The sequence below is a fragment of the Alosa pseudoharengus genome, unplaced genomic scaffold, assembly GCF_046254945.1.
Source record: "Alosa pseudoharengus isolate Yale_2024_CS ecotype anadromous, Long Island Sound unplaced genomic scaffold, YU_APseudo_1.1 YU_APseudo_1.1_scf_6, whole genome shotgun sequence".
Lineage (NCBI taxonomy): Eukaryota > Metazoa > Chordata > Actinopteri > Clupeiformes > Clupeidae > Alosa > Alosa pseudoharengus.
Window position 1 is genome coordinate 19,448,101 of NW_027468848.1, and position 18,451 is coordinate 19,466,551.

The 18,451-nt window shown below is 40.6% G+C and overlaps 2 protein-coding genes across 4 annotated transcripts; one reads left to right on the forward strand and one right to left on the reverse strand.

Annotated features, from left to right (window-relative positions):
- Positions 1-1,752: 1,752 nt before the first annotated feature.
- On the reverse strand, positions 1,753-11,246 carry c20h2orf81 (chromosome 20 C2orf81 homolog). 2 transcript variants are annotated; one of them, XM_076270568.1, is made up of 4 exons: positions 11,083-11,246; positions 2,995-3,236; positions 2,681-2,875; positions 1,753-2,554 (listed from the first exon to the last, which is right to left on the reverse strand). In XM_076270568.1, the coding sequence occupies exons 2-4, from the start codon at positions 3,229-3,231 to the stop codon at positions 2,120-2,122; spliced, it is 867 nt and encodes a 288-aa protein (XP_076126683.1). In that variant the 5' UTR covers positions 3,232-3,236; positions 11,083-11,246; the 3' UTR covers positions 1,753-2,119. The 2 variants fall into 2 exon arrangements, with proteins under 2 accessions (XP_076126683.1, XP_076126682.1); XM_076270567.1 differs by having other exon boundaries at positions 2,995-3,259.
- A 79-nt stretch (positions 11,247-11,325) lies between these two features.
- On the forward strand, positions 11,326-17,993 carry wdr54 (WD repeat domain 54). 2 transcript variants are annotated; one of them, XM_076269595.1, is made up of 10 exons: positions 11,326-11,422; positions 11,981-12,275; positions 12,394-12,456; positions 12,550-12,616; positions 12,738-12,794; positions 12,931-13,058; positions 13,188-13,288; positions 13,444-13,606; positions 14,091-14,165; positions 16,673-17,993. In XM_076269595.1, the coding sequence occupies exons 2-10, from the start codon at positions 12,051-12,053 to the stop codon at positions 16,802-16,804; spliced, it is 1,011 nt and encodes a 336-aa protein (XP_076125710.1). In that variant the 5' UTR covers positions 11,326-11,422; positions 11,981-12,050; the 3' UTR covers positions 16,805-17,993. The 2 variants fall into 2 exon arrangements, with proteins under 2 accessions (XP_076125710.1, XP_076125711.1); XM_076269596.1 differs by having other exon boundaries at positions 14,104-14,165; positions 16,673-16,801.
- Positions 17,994-18,451: the final 458 nt, after the last annotated feature.

The following is an 18,451-nucleotide window of genomic DNA, read 5'->3' on the forward strand; positions in this document are numbered from 1 at the left end:
GCCGCATCTCCCGACGCCACGCCTGCAGCCGCGTCTCCCGACGCCATGCCGGCAACCCAGCCTCTGCCTGTCTGTCTAGCCCCGCTTCTGCCCGAGCCGGATCCGCCTCCCTCTGACTTTCCGGCCCCGCCTCTGCCCGAGTCGGTTCCGCCCACCTCTGACTTTCCGGCCCCGCCTCTGCCCGAGCCCTTCGTTCCTGTCTATCCTGAGTGGTCTGTCCCTGTCCCAGTCACTGTGCCTGTCTTTGTGCCAGTCACCATCCCCGTCACCGTGCCAGTTACCGTTCCCGTCACCGTTCCCATCTCTGTTCCCGTCTCTGTTCCCGTCACCATCCCCGTCTCTGTCTCTGTCTGTGTCTCTGTCCCAGTCACCATCCTAGTCACCATTCCAGTTACCGTCCCAGTCACCATTCCAGTTACCGTCCCAGTCACCATCCCAGTCACTGTCCCTGTCACTGTCTTTGTTCCTGTCCCTTCCCCTGCCCCTGTGTCTGTCCCTGCCTGAGTCTGTCCCTGCCTGAGTCTGTCCCTGCCTGAGTCTGTCCCGTCTGCTTGTTCCCTGCCCAAGCCTTCTGAGTCTGCCCCGTCTGAGTCTGCCCAGTGTTTACGGTCTATCGGACCGGTCCCTCCGTCAAGGCCCCCTCCGCCCACCCTGGTTCGACTTTTCTGGGGACGCCGAGAGGCGTCCGTTGAGGGGGGGGGTACTGTCAGGATCTGGCCCGGACTTCTGAGTTTGTGCCACCCTGGTGGCCATTTTGTGTTTGTCCTGTGTTTGTCTTGCCTGTTTCCCATGTGCTTTGTGTTTACCTGCCTGTCACCTGTCTTGTCTCCGCCCCATCTCCTTATTTGGTCATGCTTCCTGTCTCGTTAGTTTTCCCTCCTTTTCTGCCTCTTCACCTGTTCCCTGTTATTGTCTCGTTGGTTTCGTCCAGTCCTCTGTCTCTCTTGTTAATTGCTCTGTGTATTTCTACCCTCCTGTTTCTTTGTTCCCTGTCGGATCGTCTCTCTGTTTGTCTTGTCAAAGCCCATACAGTATGTTTATATGTAACTAAGTCTAATTGTTAAGTTCGTGCTAAAATAAACCCTGTTTTTTGTCTGTAATTCTGCCTGGTGGAGTCTTGCATTTGGGTCCTATCCGCGTACCCTGACTTTGCCTTGTTGATTTCTGCCTGTCATCTTAACTCACCCAACCTGAACAAAGGCTGCAACAAACAAATGTTGGAAAGCAGGCAGAGCAGAGAAGAAAGTTAATGGTTCAATACAATAACAATGCAATGGGATAGATAGATAGATAGATAGATAGATAGATAGATAGATAGATTCCTGCAAGCACTGCTCCAAGAAGTTTGTGTGCCTGTCCTATCTTCAGAGCCACCAGCACATCCACACAGCACAGGAAGGTTCTGAAACTGAAAGGGCCTGGAAACTCACTAGCTAAGCCGCACCACACTGCACCCTCATGAGTGTGAGCTGTGTGGTAAGATGTTCCACAGACGAGCCGGACACGTCCACCAGATGCATGCTATGGATCCACCAGCAGCATTCTACAGATCCACATGCGGATGCACACCAGAGCAGGGTTGTGCGCAATTGAAGATTACAATTCAGGATGCTTGCAGGTTTGTTTCAAGAATCTAACTTTTTTAACGTTTTGAAAAGTAAGAAGTCAAAACTACAAGCTGATATTAATCAACTGAGAATTTTATATATTATTTAGGTTGGAAAACAAACATACAGTCATACATGCTGTTGCTTCATGTTCACAACTGAAAATGAAACAAATAGGCTAGTCTGACATTCACATTAAAGGAAAACATCCTGATATTCTTTTGAGCACCCTAAGAACCACACTCACACAGTGACAGGTATAATATGTCCTGTTAAGACAGAAGGCATTTGATTATCATTTAAGCCAGTGTAATTAATTAATTACTATAACACATGAACTTGACAGCTACACAACCAATTGACCAAAACAACCAATAGCATAGTAATTGAAAGGGATGGACCTCATCCCAATGAATGTTAAATATTATCCTCTTTATTATCATTTTACAAAACCTCACAAACTCTTTTGATGTCTTGACTTTTAACTTCTTCTGTTTGAGTGGGACAACAATTTATGAAGTGGTCCCAGCAAGCAGCTGATTCAGAAATTTCAAGGAGGGTGGTGAGTTGCTCTTATTTGGTCTAAACTCTGCCACTTGTGGTTGGGGAAGGTTGTCTTTCAAAGGGCTGACGTAGGAGCGAAGTGGTCCATTGACCTCCACTCCAGCTGATGGGTCTATGTGATGTGGCACACTGGTAATGGGTGGGAAAAGGCTGCCAGGCCCCAGATTGTTCCTTTGAGAGTTGATAGAGGTCATGGCAAGAGGCAGGAGACCTTTTTTATCTGGCTGAGTTTGGGAAGCCAAGGCAGGTCCTGGTTTAGCTTCGGCATTTGCTTTTGGATCTTTCTGTTTCTTCCCTGCTCCTGATGGCTTTTGTTGGGATTCACCTGCCGTAGAGTTTTGGCTCCTCCTCCTAGCTTGCTGACTTGGAACTGGTGTCCGTCGCTGCAAAGCAAACATCAGGAGACAAACAGTGCTGTTTAATTACTTTAAATTACTTTAAATAATTGACATGTGAACACAGCACACTGTGGATAGACCATTTTGGAGTCACTGGGTATGGAGTCGTACCTGTTGAGGAGGAGCAGGTTTGCGCTGCGTCACAGACACACAGCCCTGGGCCCATGAGTCCGTGAGCAAAGGCGGGGGCTCCGAGTCCTCTCTCCAGGTGCTGTCCGACTGCTCACCCGCATCCTGAACCAAAAACCGCCACTCCAGTATCTCTAACAATGTGTCCCTGGCACGGGACACGGTGAATGGAATCAGCTAAACACCACATTAAGGAAAAACATAAACACACATTTCAATTGATTGCATCAGTTGATTAACAGTTTTAAAACAAAAAACAATGTGAGCAAAAAAAATCTTCACTTTAAAACAACTACCTGTTGCTTCAGGTAAACTTCCTTGCACTTTTCCATGACATGAGTCATGAAGTCGTCCAGGATATCTCTCACAACCTCCTCCCCCTCCTCCTGTGCGATCATGGTCATCCAGAAGGACTGCGTGAGGCGACCTGGGACGATGTCCACAACGTCCTGGCTGTGGGCTGCTGGAGGAGGTGCAGGGGTGGCAGGACCACGCCCCTTGTCAGCACGACTCTTGGATGCAGCTCGAGACATTGTTGCTGAAAGAGGGGGACACACCTGTCTATTTAGAGGGAAGAAAAAAGCAGCCACTAAACTAATGTAGCCTACTTTTAAATGCATTTCGATCATAATAAGCTTAGGCTACTTCTTTACATCCCTATAGTCTGATTTTCTTAAAACAGTTTTTTTTTTGTTAATTTTAAGCTACCAATTTTGACCAAAAATGTTAGAGTGATGTGCATCTGATTGCTTCATCGAGAAGAATTAGTTAAAGCAACTTGGTATTTCTGTACGCTACTCTAGACCAGGGGTCCCCAACCTTTTATGTACCATGGACCGGTTTGATTCCTATTTTTTTTTCACAGACCGGCGGGGGGGGGGTTCGGGGGTTCCATGTTCCATATGTGTTGTGCATGCATTACTTGAAAAGAACTAGCTTTAGTTATGTATGAACAGTGAAGGTAACGATCTCTTGTGAAAAACGTGAACTTGAAGAAGTGAAAATTGAACAATATGAACTATGAATATTGAACTTGAAGCTACATCTATAAGTGTGAACATGCTTAACAAAATATGTGAACAAAACATGGGAACTAAACGTGCATTACGAATATAATCAGTGGGAGCCCTGCTTGTTTCCCTACAACAATTAAGAAGCTTCCATCTGGGGGTGATGGAAGACAGTGACACCCTCAGTGTGTTTGAAATGTCCAGTCGATTGCGTAATTTGGTCTTAGTTGCAGTCATTGCCGAAAACCCGGCCTCGCATAGATACGTGGTGGGAAACGTTTTCAGCGCTTTTACGGCTATCTCGGGATATTCTGCTTTGGTTTTGATCCAAAAACCCGCCAGAGAGGTTTCCTTATACACACTCTTAACACCACCGTCATTTGCAATTTCGATCAACTGCTCTTCCTCCTGCGCTGACAAGTTAGGACTGGGATATTGACAAATGGTTTGCTGACCCACTCATTGGTTTTTCCGTGGATCTTTGGAGGATGGGAAGTAACGCTCAAACTCATTTGAAAGCGCAACAAGGTGATCGCGCACGAGCTGCGAGAGAAAGGGCCCTGCCTCAGTCTCTCCCAAAACCCCCAATACTGTTTGGAACTTATCTGGTCCACTCGTCGTCCCCACAAATCAAGCTTGGCTTTAAATGCAGCGACTTTATCTGCCAGTTTAAAGACAGTCGTCATTCTCTCCTGGAGTGACAGGTTGAGGTCATTAAGCAACCCGAATATGTCACACAGGTAAGCGAGTTTTGACACCTAGTCCTCATCACTAAAATGCGCAGCTAATGGTGACTTTTTTTCTGTACGAAATATCTTCAGCGGCTCTCGCAACTCAAACACTCTGGCCAGTACCGTGGTAAAGTTGGTTTTATATTGGACGTTGGATATTCGACACATTCGAAAAATCTATTTAGCACTGACTATGAGGGTCGAGTTTGTCTCAAACCAACTTTAATGTGTTTAAACAAGGCCTGCCTATATTACACAAAGCTTCTTTTGTCCAAAAACCCATGTTTTGATTTTATGAATTTTTTAGGCTGATAAAAGATTTCAATCTATTATGCGGCTTCACCTTTTGACTTACCCATACTAAAACACATCTCCTGAACTCGGCTTACTGCCCTTTCTAGTACACAAAGCTTCTTTTTCCCTAAAACCTACTCTTTGATTTTATACAATTTTTAATGTTAAATGTTTCAAATCTATTATGCGGCTTGCCCTTTTGACCTACCCATGTCAAAACACATCTGGTGAACTCGGATTACTGCTCTATATAGTACACAAAGCTTCTTTTTTCCAAAAATCCATTCTTTGATTTTATAAATATTTTTTAATGTAAAAAAAATGCTTTAAATGCTTTAAATCTATTATGCGGCTTGACCTTTTGACCTAACCATGTCAAAACACATCTGTTGCACTCAGCTAACTGCCCTACATAATACACAAAGCTTCTTTTTTCCAAAAACTCACTCTTTGATTTTATATTAATTTTTTACTATTCAAAAATGCTATGAATCTATTATGCAAATTGACCTTTTGACCAACCCATGTCAAAACACATCTGCTGCACTCAGTTAACTGCCCTACATAGTACACAAAGCTTATTTTTTTCAAAAACTTACTCTTTGATTTTATATACATTTTTTACTATTCAAAAATGCTATAAATCTATTATGCGGCTTGACCTTTTGACCTACCCATGTCAAAACACATCTGTTGCACTCAGCTAACTGGCCTTCATAGTACACAAAGCTTATTTTTTCCAAAAACTCACTCTTTGATTTTATATTAATTTTTTACTTTATAAAAATGCTATAAATCTATTATGCGAATCGACCTTTTGACCTACCCATGTCAAAACACATCTGCTGCACTCAGCTAACTGCCCTACATAATACACAAAGCTTATTTTGTCCAAAAACTTACTCTTTGATTTTATATTAATGTTTTATTATTCAAAAATGCTATAAATCTATTATGTGGCTTGACCTTTTGACCTACCCATGTCAAAACACATCTGCTGCACTCGGCTAACTGCCCTACATAGTACACAAAGCTTCTTTTTTCCAAAAATGCACTCTTTGATTTTATATTATTTTTTTATTATTCAAAAATGCTATAAATCTATTATGTGCCTTCACCTTTTGACCTACCCATGTCAAAACACATCTGTTGCACTCGGCTAACTGCCCTACATAATACACAAAGCTTATTTTGTCCAAAAACTTACTCTTTGATTTTATATTAATTTTTTATTATTCAAAAATGCTATAAATCTATTATGTGGCTTGACCTTTTGACCTACCCATGTCAAAACACATCTGCTGCACTCGGTTAACTGCCCTACATAGTACACAAAGCTTCTTTTTTTCAAAAACGCACTCTTTGATTTTATATAATTTTTTTACTATTCAAAAATGCTATACATCTTTTATGTGCCTTCCCCTTTCGACTTACCCATATCAAAACACATCTGCTGCACTCGGTTAACTGCCCTACATAGTACACAAAGCTTCTTTTTTTCAAAAACGCACTCTTTGATTTTATATTAATTTTTTACTATTCAAAAATGCTATAAATCTATTATGCGACCTGACCTTTTGACCTACCCATGTCAAAACACATCTGCTGCACTCAGCTAACTGCCCTTCATAGTACACAAAGCTTATTTTTTTCCAAAGCCCACTCTTTGATTTTATAGATGTTTTATTATCAAAAAATGCTATAAATCTATATTATACATTTATTGAAAATTTAAAGAAATCCAGTTGATTTACACAGCCAAATGGAACTTTGGATGGAAAACAAAATATAGTTAACTTAAATATAAATGATGTATGTCTACCTACAAAGAGGTAGCTTGTTTTTTTGCATTTTTGAATAGTAATAAATTAATATAAAATCAAAGAGTGAGTTTTTGGAAAAAAGAAGCTTTGTGTACTACTGTATGTAGGACAGTTAGCTGAGTGCAGCAGATGTGTTTTGACATGGCTAGGTCAAAAGGTGAAGGCACATAATAGATTTATAGCATTTTTGAATAGTAAAAAAATAATATAAAATCAAAGAGTGCGTTTTTGAAAAAAAGAAGCTTTGTGTACTATGTAGGGCAGTTAGCCGAGTGCAACAGATGTGTTTTGACATGGGTAGGTCAAAAGGTGAAGGCACATAATAGATTTATAGCATTTTTGAATAGTAAAAAAATAATATAAAATCAAAGAGTGCATTTTTGGAAAAAAGAAGCTTTGTGTACTATGTAGGGCAGTTAGCCGAGTGCAACAGATGTGTTTTGACATGGGTAGGTCAAAAGGTGAAGGCACATAATAGATTTATAGCATTTTTGAATAGTAAAAAAATAATATAAAATCAAAGAGTGCATTTTTGGAAAAAAGAAGCTTTGTGTACTATGTAGGGCAGTTAGCCGAGTGCAACAGATGTGTTTTGACATGGGTAGGTCAAAAGGTGAAGGCACATAATAGATTTATAGCATTTTTGAATAGTAAAAAAATAATATAAAATCAAAGAGTGCGTTTTTGAAAAAAAGAAGCTTTGTGTACTATGTAGGGCAGTTAGCCGAGTGCAACAGATGTGTTTTGACATGGGTAGGTCAGAAGGTGAAGGCACATAATAGATTTATAGCATTTTTGAATAGTAAAAAAATAATATAAAATCAAAGAGTGCATTTTTGGAAAAAAGAAGCTTTGTGTACTATGTAGGGCAGTTAGCCGAGTGCAGCAGATGTGTTTTGACATGGGTAGGTCAAATGGTCAAGCCGCATAATAGATTTATAGCATTTTTGAATAATAAAAAATTTATATAAAATCAAAAAGTAAGTTTTTGGACAAAATAAGCTTTGTGTATTATGTAGGGCAGTTAGCTGAGTGCAGCAGATGTGTTTTGACATGGGTAGATCAAAAGGTCGATTTGCATAATAGATTTATAGCATTTTTATAAAGTAAAAAATTAATATAAAATCAAAGAGTGAGTTTTTGGAAAAAATAAGCTTTGTGTACTATGAAGGCCAGTTAGCTGAGTGCAACAGATGTGTTTTGACATGGGTAGGTCAAAAGGTCAAGCCGCATAATAGATTTATAGCATTTTTGAATAGTAAAAAATGTATATAAAATCAAAGAGTAAGTTTTTGGAAAAAAGAAGCTTTGTGTACTATGTAGGGCAGTTAGCCGAGTGCAACAGATGTGTTTTGACATGGGTAGGTCAAAAGGTGAAGGCACATAATAGATTTATAGCATTTTTGAATAGTAAAAAAATAATATAAAATCAAAGAGTGCATTTTTGGAAAAAAGAAGCTTTGTGTACTATGTAGGGCAGTTAGCCGAGTGCAACAGATGTGTTTTGACATGGGTAGGTCAAAAGGTGAAGGCACATAATAGATTTATAGCATTTTTGAATAGTAAAAAAATAATATAAAATCAAAGAGTGCATTTTTGGAAAAAAGAAGCTTTGTGTACTATGTAGGGCAGTTAGCCGAGTGCAGCAGATGTGTTTAGACATGGGTAGGTCAAAAGGTCAAGCCGCATAATAGATTTATAGCACTTTTGAATAATAAAAAATTTATATAAAATCAAAGAGTACGTTTTTGGACAAAATAAGCTTTGTGTATTATGTAGGGCAGTTAGCTGAGTGCAACAGATGTGTTTTGACATGGGTAGGTCAAAAGGTGAAGGCACATAATAGATTTATAGCATTTTTGAATAGTAAAAAAATAATATAAAATCAAAGAGTGCGTTTTTGAAAAAAAGAAGCTTTGTGTACTATGTAGGGCAGTTAGCCGAGTGCAACAGATGTGTTTTGACATGGGTAGGTCAGAAGGTGAAGGCACATAATAGATTTATAGCATTTTTGAATAGTAAAAAAATAATATAAAATCAAAGAGTGTATTTTTGGAAAAAAGAAGCTTTGTGTACTATGTAGGGCAGTTAGCCGAGTGCAGCAGATGTGTTTTGACATGGGTAGGTCAAATGGTCAAGCCGCATAATAGATTTATAGCATTTTTGAATAATAAAAAATTTATATAAAATCAAAAAGTAAGTTTTTGGACAAAATAAGCTTTGTGTATTATGTAGGGCAGTTAGCTGAGTGCAGCAGATGTGTTTTGACATGGGTAGATCAAAAGGTCGATTCGCATAATAGATTTATAGCATTTTTATAAAGTAAAAAATTAATATAAAATCAAAGAGTGAGTTTTTGGAAAAAATAAGCTTTGTGTACTATGAAGGCCAGTTAGCTGAGTGCAACAGATGTGTTTTGACATGGGTAGGTCAAAAGGTCAAGCCGCATAATAGATTTATAGCATTTTTGAATAGTAAAAAATGTATATAAAATCAAAGAGTAAGTTTTTGAAAAAAAGAAGCTTTGTGTACTATGTAGGGCAGTTAACTGAGTGCAGCAGATGTGTTTTGACATGGGTTGGTCAAAAGGTCAATTCGCATAATAGATTTATAGCATTTTTGAATAGTAAAAAATTAATATAAAATCAAAGAGTGAGTTTTTGGAAAAAAGAAGCTTTGTGTATTATGTAGGGCAGTTAGCTGAGTGCAACAGATGTGTTTTGACATGGTTAGGTCAAAAGGTCAAGCCGCATAATAGATTTAAAGCATTTAAAGCATTTTTTTTACATTAAAAAATATTTATAAAATCAAAGAATGGATTTTTGGGAAAAAGAAGCTTTGTGTACTATATAGAGCAGTAATCCGAGTTCACCAGATGTGTTTTGACATGGGTAGGTCAAAAGGGCAAGCCGCATAATAGATTTGAAACATTTAACATTAAAAATTGTATAAAATCAAAGAGTAGGTTTTAGGGAAAAAGAAGCTTTGTGTACTAGAAAGGGCAGTAAGCCGAGTTCAGGAGATGTGTTTTAGTATGGGTAAGTCAAAAGGTGAAGCCGCATAATAGATTGAAATCTTTTATCAGCCTAAAAAATTCATAAAATCAAAACATGGGTTTTTGGACAAAAGAAGCTTTGTGTAATATAGGCAGGCCTTGTTTAAACACATTAAAGTTGGTTTGAGACAAACTCGACCCTCGTAGTCAGTGCTAAATAGATTTTTCGAATGTGTCGAATATCCAACGTCCAATATAAAACCAACTTTACCACGGTCTGGCCAGTGACCTGCTAAAGATGCTTGTTTTTTGTTGCTGTTTTTGTTCGCCAAGAACTGATCAAGTGAAGTCAGGGGCGCCTGCAGGAATTAATGCTATGGTACGCACACCCATCACCCCCCCCCCCGGAAAAAAAAAATCACTCGTGAACAATATTGGTCCGTGCATTGGTCAGTCAGCAAAAAAAGTAGCCTACATAGCATAACAACATCCACATGCTATAATACAACGACAACGTCTACAATGACCTATTTATTTGGACAACTTGATACAGCCCTATACAGGCTAAAGTTACCTTTAGTTTTGTTCTAGCGTAACGTGACGTCTGGCTTTAGTGCAGTCTAACGTTCTGACAAGCACACCGATTGCCTACCTTGTCCATCTGGAATAACTCCTAGCTTTGCTGCCTCCATCCTTTCTGTTTTCGTTGTTTAAAACTTGTGATATCCATGATGAGTATTAAGTTATTGAATTAGCTCAACATTGTGTGCTGATAACCATATATAGATAGCCGAGTAAAAGAAAACAAGTAGCCTATTGCGTGCCTGCGTGCGTATTCTCTCTCCTGCTCAAACAAAATGTGTGCACGTTAATTTTGATAACGTGTTCACTAACTTTACGTAATAGAAAATGGTAAATAGCCTGATGGCATGCAGCTAATGGGATACTGTGCATAGTTGGGAAGGTATGGTAGGCCAATTTGGTGTGAATACACACACACACAAGGGAAATTTTCTCTCGCTGTTGAGCCTGATGGTACGCACAGTGCGTACGGACGTACACCTGCAGGCGCGCCTGAGTGAAGTGAGCTGACCTGAGGCTGCGCAGCGCTGAAGGCAATATGTAAAAGTGTTGAAGGCGGGACAGACAGACGTAAGAAAATAGACCTTGCAAAATGCAAACATGCGTGCAATCAAACAACTGCATATAGGCCTATGCCATGTAAAAACGTGACATTATTGCGAATTAAATTTAGTTTAGTTTGCATGCATTTTTTTGAAACTCATGTCGTAGTCTACGGCCCGGTTAGGAATGTCCTGCGGCCCGGTGGTTGGGGACCACTGCAGACTGTCCAAAGCATAGACTGTATATATAGTCTATGGTCCAAAGTTAGAAAAACTACTGTTATCACAGTATCAGTAGCAGCTAGCATCTAGGCTATTAAGATAGGCTACTATTTTACTTTCGAAACAACCCCAAGGTAGGGCCTACTCCGTGTTGATGACAACTGTAAGCAGCTAGTGTACTTTACCTTATATTAAATGCGGAATCTGATGTTGATGGGTTGCGCAACCGCTGATAGATTTACACTACAAGCCTTCTCACACATTTAGATCTCATGGCTAACACACTAGCCCGACACTTCTTTCCTCCTGCAAAGACGAGGAATTCCATGGTTCCTAGGCACTGGTTGCTAAGCACCAGAACGCCAGCGGGGTTCAGTAAACAGAACAGACGTCACATCCCTCTGCTCCGCTCCCACCACTGACTGACTGCAGCCCCAGCCTCCTTTCTCCCAGAGCCAGAGGATTGGTAACTATGGCTGCGAAGGACGCTAGTTGACAAATATTGGTCTACTCGAACGAACTCAGGTACGTTTATCAGCTATTTTATCGGTGTGACTAACCTATTTTCACATCTAGATAGGAAGCAAGCTAAGATATAAGTTTGATTTTGTAGACACTCCTAGTTACGTTAGCTATGCTATTGCTACATGGGTCAAGCAAGCAAGCAAGACGACCAATGTTAATTTAGTAGGGCAGCCTGTTGCTTGAATGATAACATAGTTAAAGGTAACGTTCACATGAAGTGCACAAAAAAACAAAGTGTGTTTTTTCCCCGAACTATTCTGGGTTCTGTGGCAAGATGATGATGTTCAGGTCGGTAATGATAAGTTAACGTTATAACAACCCAGTCATGAAAGCTAACTCGGTAATGTTAGCCGATAAGTATTAAGGCTGTAGGCTAACTAGCTTGAATAGATTAACGTTTGTGGCCAACCTGTAAATAGCCCTAAAACTAAGGCCAGTCCCTTACCCAGAGTTCGTTAACATCACAGGCAATTAAATCCGATTTGTCTTGCTGGTCTGTAAACACCTTTGACTAGATCTCTAACAAACTGGAATGGTCTTTCTATTTTACAATTACAGATTTCGACGTGGCTGAATTCAAAATGGGTTACTCTTCTTCGCACTGAAATTAACGACAGAGAGCATCAGTATGTATCACAAAGAAAAGAGCATTCAGATCAAGAGCAGCGCCTCTGCGCTGTACAACAACCTGAGCGTGCTGCGCATCGCACCCCGCTCTCTCACCTACTTCGCTGTGGTGCACGCCAACGTGGTGAATATGGTCAGCGCCTCCTGGGACGGCCTTAACTACTCGCACCGTCAGCTACAGTCCAAAGAGGGCTCCGTCGCCACCAGTTCCTCCCTCATCATGCAGGCAAGATGTTCCAACCTGATAGCTATGTGTGGAGCAGGGACAGGATTGTCCACTTGTTTTGATGATGATAGTAATATCACTGTGACTTGTAAGTGTATCATGTATTTGTTTCCATCAGGCTGCATGGTGTGTGCTTCCCTCCCGTGAACTCCTTGTGCTCACCTCCCAACGAGGGATACAGGTGAGATGTGTTGGGTTGGTTATGTTTTATGACTGAGCACCATCTGTCCTCTGAGTTGATTGACTGAACCCTTCATTCTTTTAAACCACCTAGATGTATGAGTCAGACGGGTCAATAATGGTGTATTGGCACGCGCTGGACTCTCCTGAAACACCCACAGGTAGCTACACACAACCCCTGCACCTGTACAGTTCTGTGGACAGCTATGTTGACATTTCCTTGCGTGTGCTCTTTGTGTGCGCTGATCTGAGAAGTATTAATGGCTTTTGTTTCTGTCGTAGCCCAGGCAGTGTTTGCGCGGGGCATTGCGGCAGTCAGGGAAAAGTACATATGTGTCGGTGAGTTACCTTACCAGCAAGACACCCTTGGAAATTAATGGTCTCTTAAAAAAAAAAAAAAAAAAGGAAGAAGCACAATAAACAATGATATTCATATTCACCACCACTGTTTTTTGCTTTTCTTGCCACATCACAGGCATTTCGTCTGGGTCTGTATTGGTGTTTGATGTTCCCAGCAAAGGCAGCAACATCACCCTGTCTGAAGTTCTTGAAGAGCACAAGGAGTCCATCACAGACATGGCATCTGAATGCTCCGGCAGCCTGGTGCGTTGCATTTCATTAGCCTGTTGTTAGCCTTGTGTTAGTATATCATGTTACAACGGTTGAAAAGTGTCAGTGTCCCTGGCCCTGGCCCTCTCGTGGCCCTAACCTCTTATCTGTCGTCAATCACAGGAGTGCATAGCTGATTTGGTTAGCGCTGATGATTCAGGGCTTCTCTGTGTGTGGAAGTCAGGAGAGGATTTCCAGCTGCTCAACAAGATTCCAGGTTTTGAGTAAGTGAGAAACCCTTTTGTTGTTAGCATCAACAAAAATGTATTTTTGCTGTTTCTGCTCTGTCATATAACACGTCATATAATCTCTCATAATCCTGCCTTTATAATGTCTGTCATTATTGATTGGTGAGAGAAATCCCGCATGTCTTCTGCAGTATGAGCTGCTCCTCTGTGAAGCTGTGGAAAGGCACGGTGGTGGCGGGGTACGGCACGGGACAGATCCGTCTCTACGAGGCCGTCACAGGGATCCTCCACGCAGAGATCAACGCACACGCTCGCTGGATCTACTCACTGGACATCGCCCCTTTCACCGGACTGGTGAGGGAGACCGTTTGACCGAACCAAGTTGCAGTTTCGGTTTATCTGTGTGTTCACACAGATGCGCGTTTAGGAGAGTTTCAATTGCACGGGTGCAGCACGGGAGGGAGGGGGAGGAAGTAGCGAGCTAGCTCTCTGTTTTGTTTGAAAGTCAAACAGAAGTGACGTTACCCAGCATCGCTTAGAGCACCTTTAATTTCTGTTTTTTTATTTATTCAGCTACTGCTTATCTAAGATTGTCTATCTGATATGTTTTCCTCTTTTACACTGTATTTGTTTGTTTTTGATCACAAATTGCTGTCTGTTATTTTGTTCTTTTGTTCCTGTTTGTTATTTAGACCACATATTTGCCCATATGTGATTAAGCCGCTTGATTATGGACATTTACAGGGATGAGGTGAAGCCATCTGATGTGAACATTCTCTTGCTGTTCTTTCAGAGCTGTTTTTAATCTGACTTTTTGCTCCTCTGTGTGTGTTCAAAGCTACTGTCTGCAGCTGAGGACTCTCTCGTGAGAGTTTGGCACCTGACCATGACTCCGGAGACCAACAATGTAGAGGTGAGCCAAGTCCAGCACCTTTTATCATATTCCAGTTTATGCTGTAGCTGTGTAGCAGATGGGTTTTGATGTATGTGTTTTTTGTCTTCTGGCAGTGTTAGGAGAGGTTTAATTTGGGTCAGTTTTCTTTTTTACTGTGAATTGGGAAATACTGTCTGTGACTATCCGGTATTTTATAATTGTACTGACGATAGGGAATGGGATTACCTCTCCCATTCATTTAAATGACCAATGTTATGCCAGCTACTTTAGCTCAGGAGGTATGACATTGAGTTCTTACATCTTCATACATTATAATGCAGTTCTCAGTCACCTGACTTTCTAACACCCATGATGGCTCATGACCTATGAGCAGAGTAACTAAAACACTACACTGATTGGCTCAGACACATGATTGACACCACCCTGTGGGAATCAAACTTGCTGCAGCAAATAAACGTTTCTAACAACTGGTCTTAAGCAGCCACCCACCACCCGTCTTTGCTCCCATGTTTGTGATTGATAGTCGGAACTATGCTTTCCAGAGACACCAAAGAGCTGAATCACAGTTCTGCCAGAGATATTTTATCTTAGCATGGGCTTGACACAGCAATATACATATTGCCATTATTTTCAGTGTATTGCCCCCAAATGTTTCAATATATATATATATGTAACCACCAGTGTTGGGCAAGTTACTTCAAAATCGTAATGTACTATGCATTACTTATTACTGTCATTTCAAAGTAATTTGTTACATTATAATATTACTGTCTCTGAATTGTAAGGCATTACACTACTATTGCATTACTTTTAAGTTACTTTCACCAAAATATCTAGAAATATGGATTTGCCATTCTAAATGCAGTTTATTACGCTTAATGCAGCTCATTGCTCTTCCAATGGAGGGAGATGTGGTATAGCATAATGACTGAGCTAGGCTTAAGGCTAACAACATACAGTAAGAATGCAATAGGCGCAGTGCTCATGATGCAAAACAAGGAACAATCATAGTCAGAATTTTGTTAAAAACCGACAAAAGGTCAAAGTCTGGTAAATTGTGATATACATACTGTAACTTTAAGGCCTAGGCCTGCTCAATAGAGAGCCTATTGTAAATCAAAGCTTAATAAAGACATGTCAAGATGGTGGCCTACTGGCCATTTCGGTGCCCTAAGTGAGTGGCTTTGAGTGAGTGACATTTAAATGGTAACTCAAACACCTAAAGTAAAATAAAAGTCCTATTATACAGACCATTACTGTGTGTTTTTTAACATTAATTTCTGAAGAAATGCTGTTTTCTTATAAATGGTACACGGTCACTTTAAGAGCATTGATCTTTACGTTCTCATAATGCCCTTTTGCCAGCTCTTGTTTACAAGCCTTGTTTGTTGAGTTACATTGATAGCACAATATTAACAATAATATGCACAATGTTAAGTTGTTTTAAGCAGCCTTCATTGCTTCACATTTCGTTTTGCAAATAAAAGTGAATTATGAGCCTGGTATCCACCTAGCTATCTGAATAGATTTTTTGTCGACTTGGCATATCATGTGCTTCATGTAGCCTAAATGCTTGGGAAACGAATTATTGAAGACCCACCAATTCCATTCTACTAGTACTACGTGGTGGAGATTGAGAGAACCCAAAAAGTATCAAACTTCCATGTACCATGGTGTTAGTGCATTCTGACATTGTAAACGTTATTGATGAAGAGTGAAACGCAGTTTGCAGTAAAGCTACTATTCATTGGTTACATTTGGGTGCCCCCTCTGTCCTTTGGTGCCCTACGCAAAGTGCGTGATGCGCGTGGTGGGAGCGGTGGCACTGCCAGGCTACACAATCTTTTTCTGCATTTCTATCCCTTTATTCTCTTTAATTCAAGTTCACAGCTCAAAGCTGTCATGCACTAGAAGAACATAGTTTGTGTTTTATCAAGAATAAAAAAGATTAGCGTGGCACCACTTTAGATGTTTCATTAAATGACTTGTGCTATTTCGCGAGGCATAGTGAGATCTTTTGGTTTCGCACACAAAGTGCACTAACTATTATGTTCTTCATATCCTTGTCTCTGACAAGCTGAAAATAATGAGCGTAGGCTTATGTCCATCCCGCAAATAGAGTCCGACTTTGAGTCTGCTGCAGCCACAGTCATCTTCAACCAGTATCAGGAGATACGTTCTACTATTTTGCGCGGATTTTTTCTCGTCTGTTGTTCTCGCGGTGGTGTTTGCGAATATGTATCAAAACAAAACAAGCGCTTAATTTTGGGTTAAAATGCATTGTAACGCACGTTACTGAAGTTTGTACCGAGTAAATATTACCCAATTTTTTTTTGTAATGCCTTACATTACCGCGTTACCGCAAACAGCAATACATTACAGTAATTACATTACTTTTGTAACGCATTACTCCCAACACTGGTAACCACAACTGTTTGTACTCTTCACACTACAACACTGTGTTTCTCCAGTGAAGGGTGCAGTCGGTCAGCCAGTCTTATTCTGTCCCTGCTTCCCTCCCACAGATCGAGCACTTGTACAACGAGTGTGTGACCGACACCCAGATCTGTGGGGCTAAGTTCTGTGATGGGGACGGCTACGCCTTCGCTGTCACGGGCTACGACCTCACCGAGATCATCCGCTACACACAGGGCTAGCAAGGGCACATGGGCAGACATGTTTCTGTATCAAAGAAAACACACACACTTACGCACACACACACACACACACACACACACACACACACACACACACAGACACACACACACACACACAGACACACACACACACACACACACACACACACACCAGAGCAAGCATCATACACAGGTATCTGTCAGTTGAGAAAGCCACAGGGTTGATCAGTGAGCACTGAGCAGCACTTGCCTTATTTGGCATCCATGGTTCAATGTCTCAGTTTGCAAGCAATTCATAATTATTTTCTACAAGAATTCTGAAAATGTTTCAAATGGTTTGAAACACTGGACTTGTGGCATCCTGACAATCAGACATTTCATCTCACACACTAGTGACACTTGCAGTTGAAGATGTTGGAATAAGGCATATCTAGAAACATTGCTCTCAACTGTTGATAAACTACATGTTTTATGAGTTGTTATACAACATGTAATATTAATGCAGCACAGGGGGGGGGGGGACAACATTCAGAAAGAAGTGTATGGATATTGCTACTTTTACGTAGTACCATGAAAGATGAGATGCTTTTTGGCTTAAACTGTCTGATGTTTGAAGGCTGATTGGTGGAGGAACACCTCCAGTTTGCTGCTGACTGCTCTTGTTTCCCGGTGTGAACCCTCACCTGACTGATGTTGTTAGGAAGGCCATGTATTATAGGTCAGAGGTCAAGTTTGTGTCCCTTGTGGTGTGCACAGCTAGTTGTGAGGCAAGGCTATTGTCAGTAGGGAATGGGAAAGGTCAGTAAAGAATGTCCACTTCTTGTAATACATGTGAAAGGTCAGAGGATTTAGAGTGTGACGTAAATGCACAGAACAGAACATTCAGCAGTGTGCATATTCAACCTCCAGGTCCCAACATGGCTCGGGTTGCCGTTGGAAAGAGGAATATTTATTAGGTGTTACACAAGCCCCTGTTATTTATCTGAATTTCATTGTAAAGGAAAGAAGTACTCAGAGGAGTTGTGTGTACACAGAGGAGTATGAGATACTTAAGACCAAATGTTATGTGGAACATGTTATGGATGTATGTGTTGAGTACTATGACTTTTGCATTCCAGAATTGAGTGTTTCTTTAGTTTTCATAGACCATTGATGTTACATTATCATGAATGTGGTTGCATTAATGTGAATAAATGTTATTGTATATCAAGTCTGTGGTTTTTCTAATAAGCTATTCAGACCTTTTTTCTAATATGCTATTCAGACAGTTTTTCTCGATTGCTAAGATGCACATAATGATACTGGGATCCACTTGATCTTGCTCACCTTCTTAGCACAGCAGTCACTTACAAATGTTTTAATGCTTTTTCATCGGTTTCACATGTTTTTTTCACACTTTTTCCAAACATTTAACATAGCTCTCATAGATTCCAAACCCTATTGGATTAACTGGGCTGAACAAATGGAAAACTACCCACAGCTAAAATATATTACTTTCAAAATTATGAACGTGTGTGACACTCCCTTGCACAATTCTTCATTATCAATCATTCAATCATCCGCTGGATACCACCTCTGTTATTTGTTGCTATTTGCAAGCATGGATCAAGAGGCCAGAGGCACATGTAGAGAACTTACAGTATTCGCAATTTGGTGAAGGAGGCAGTA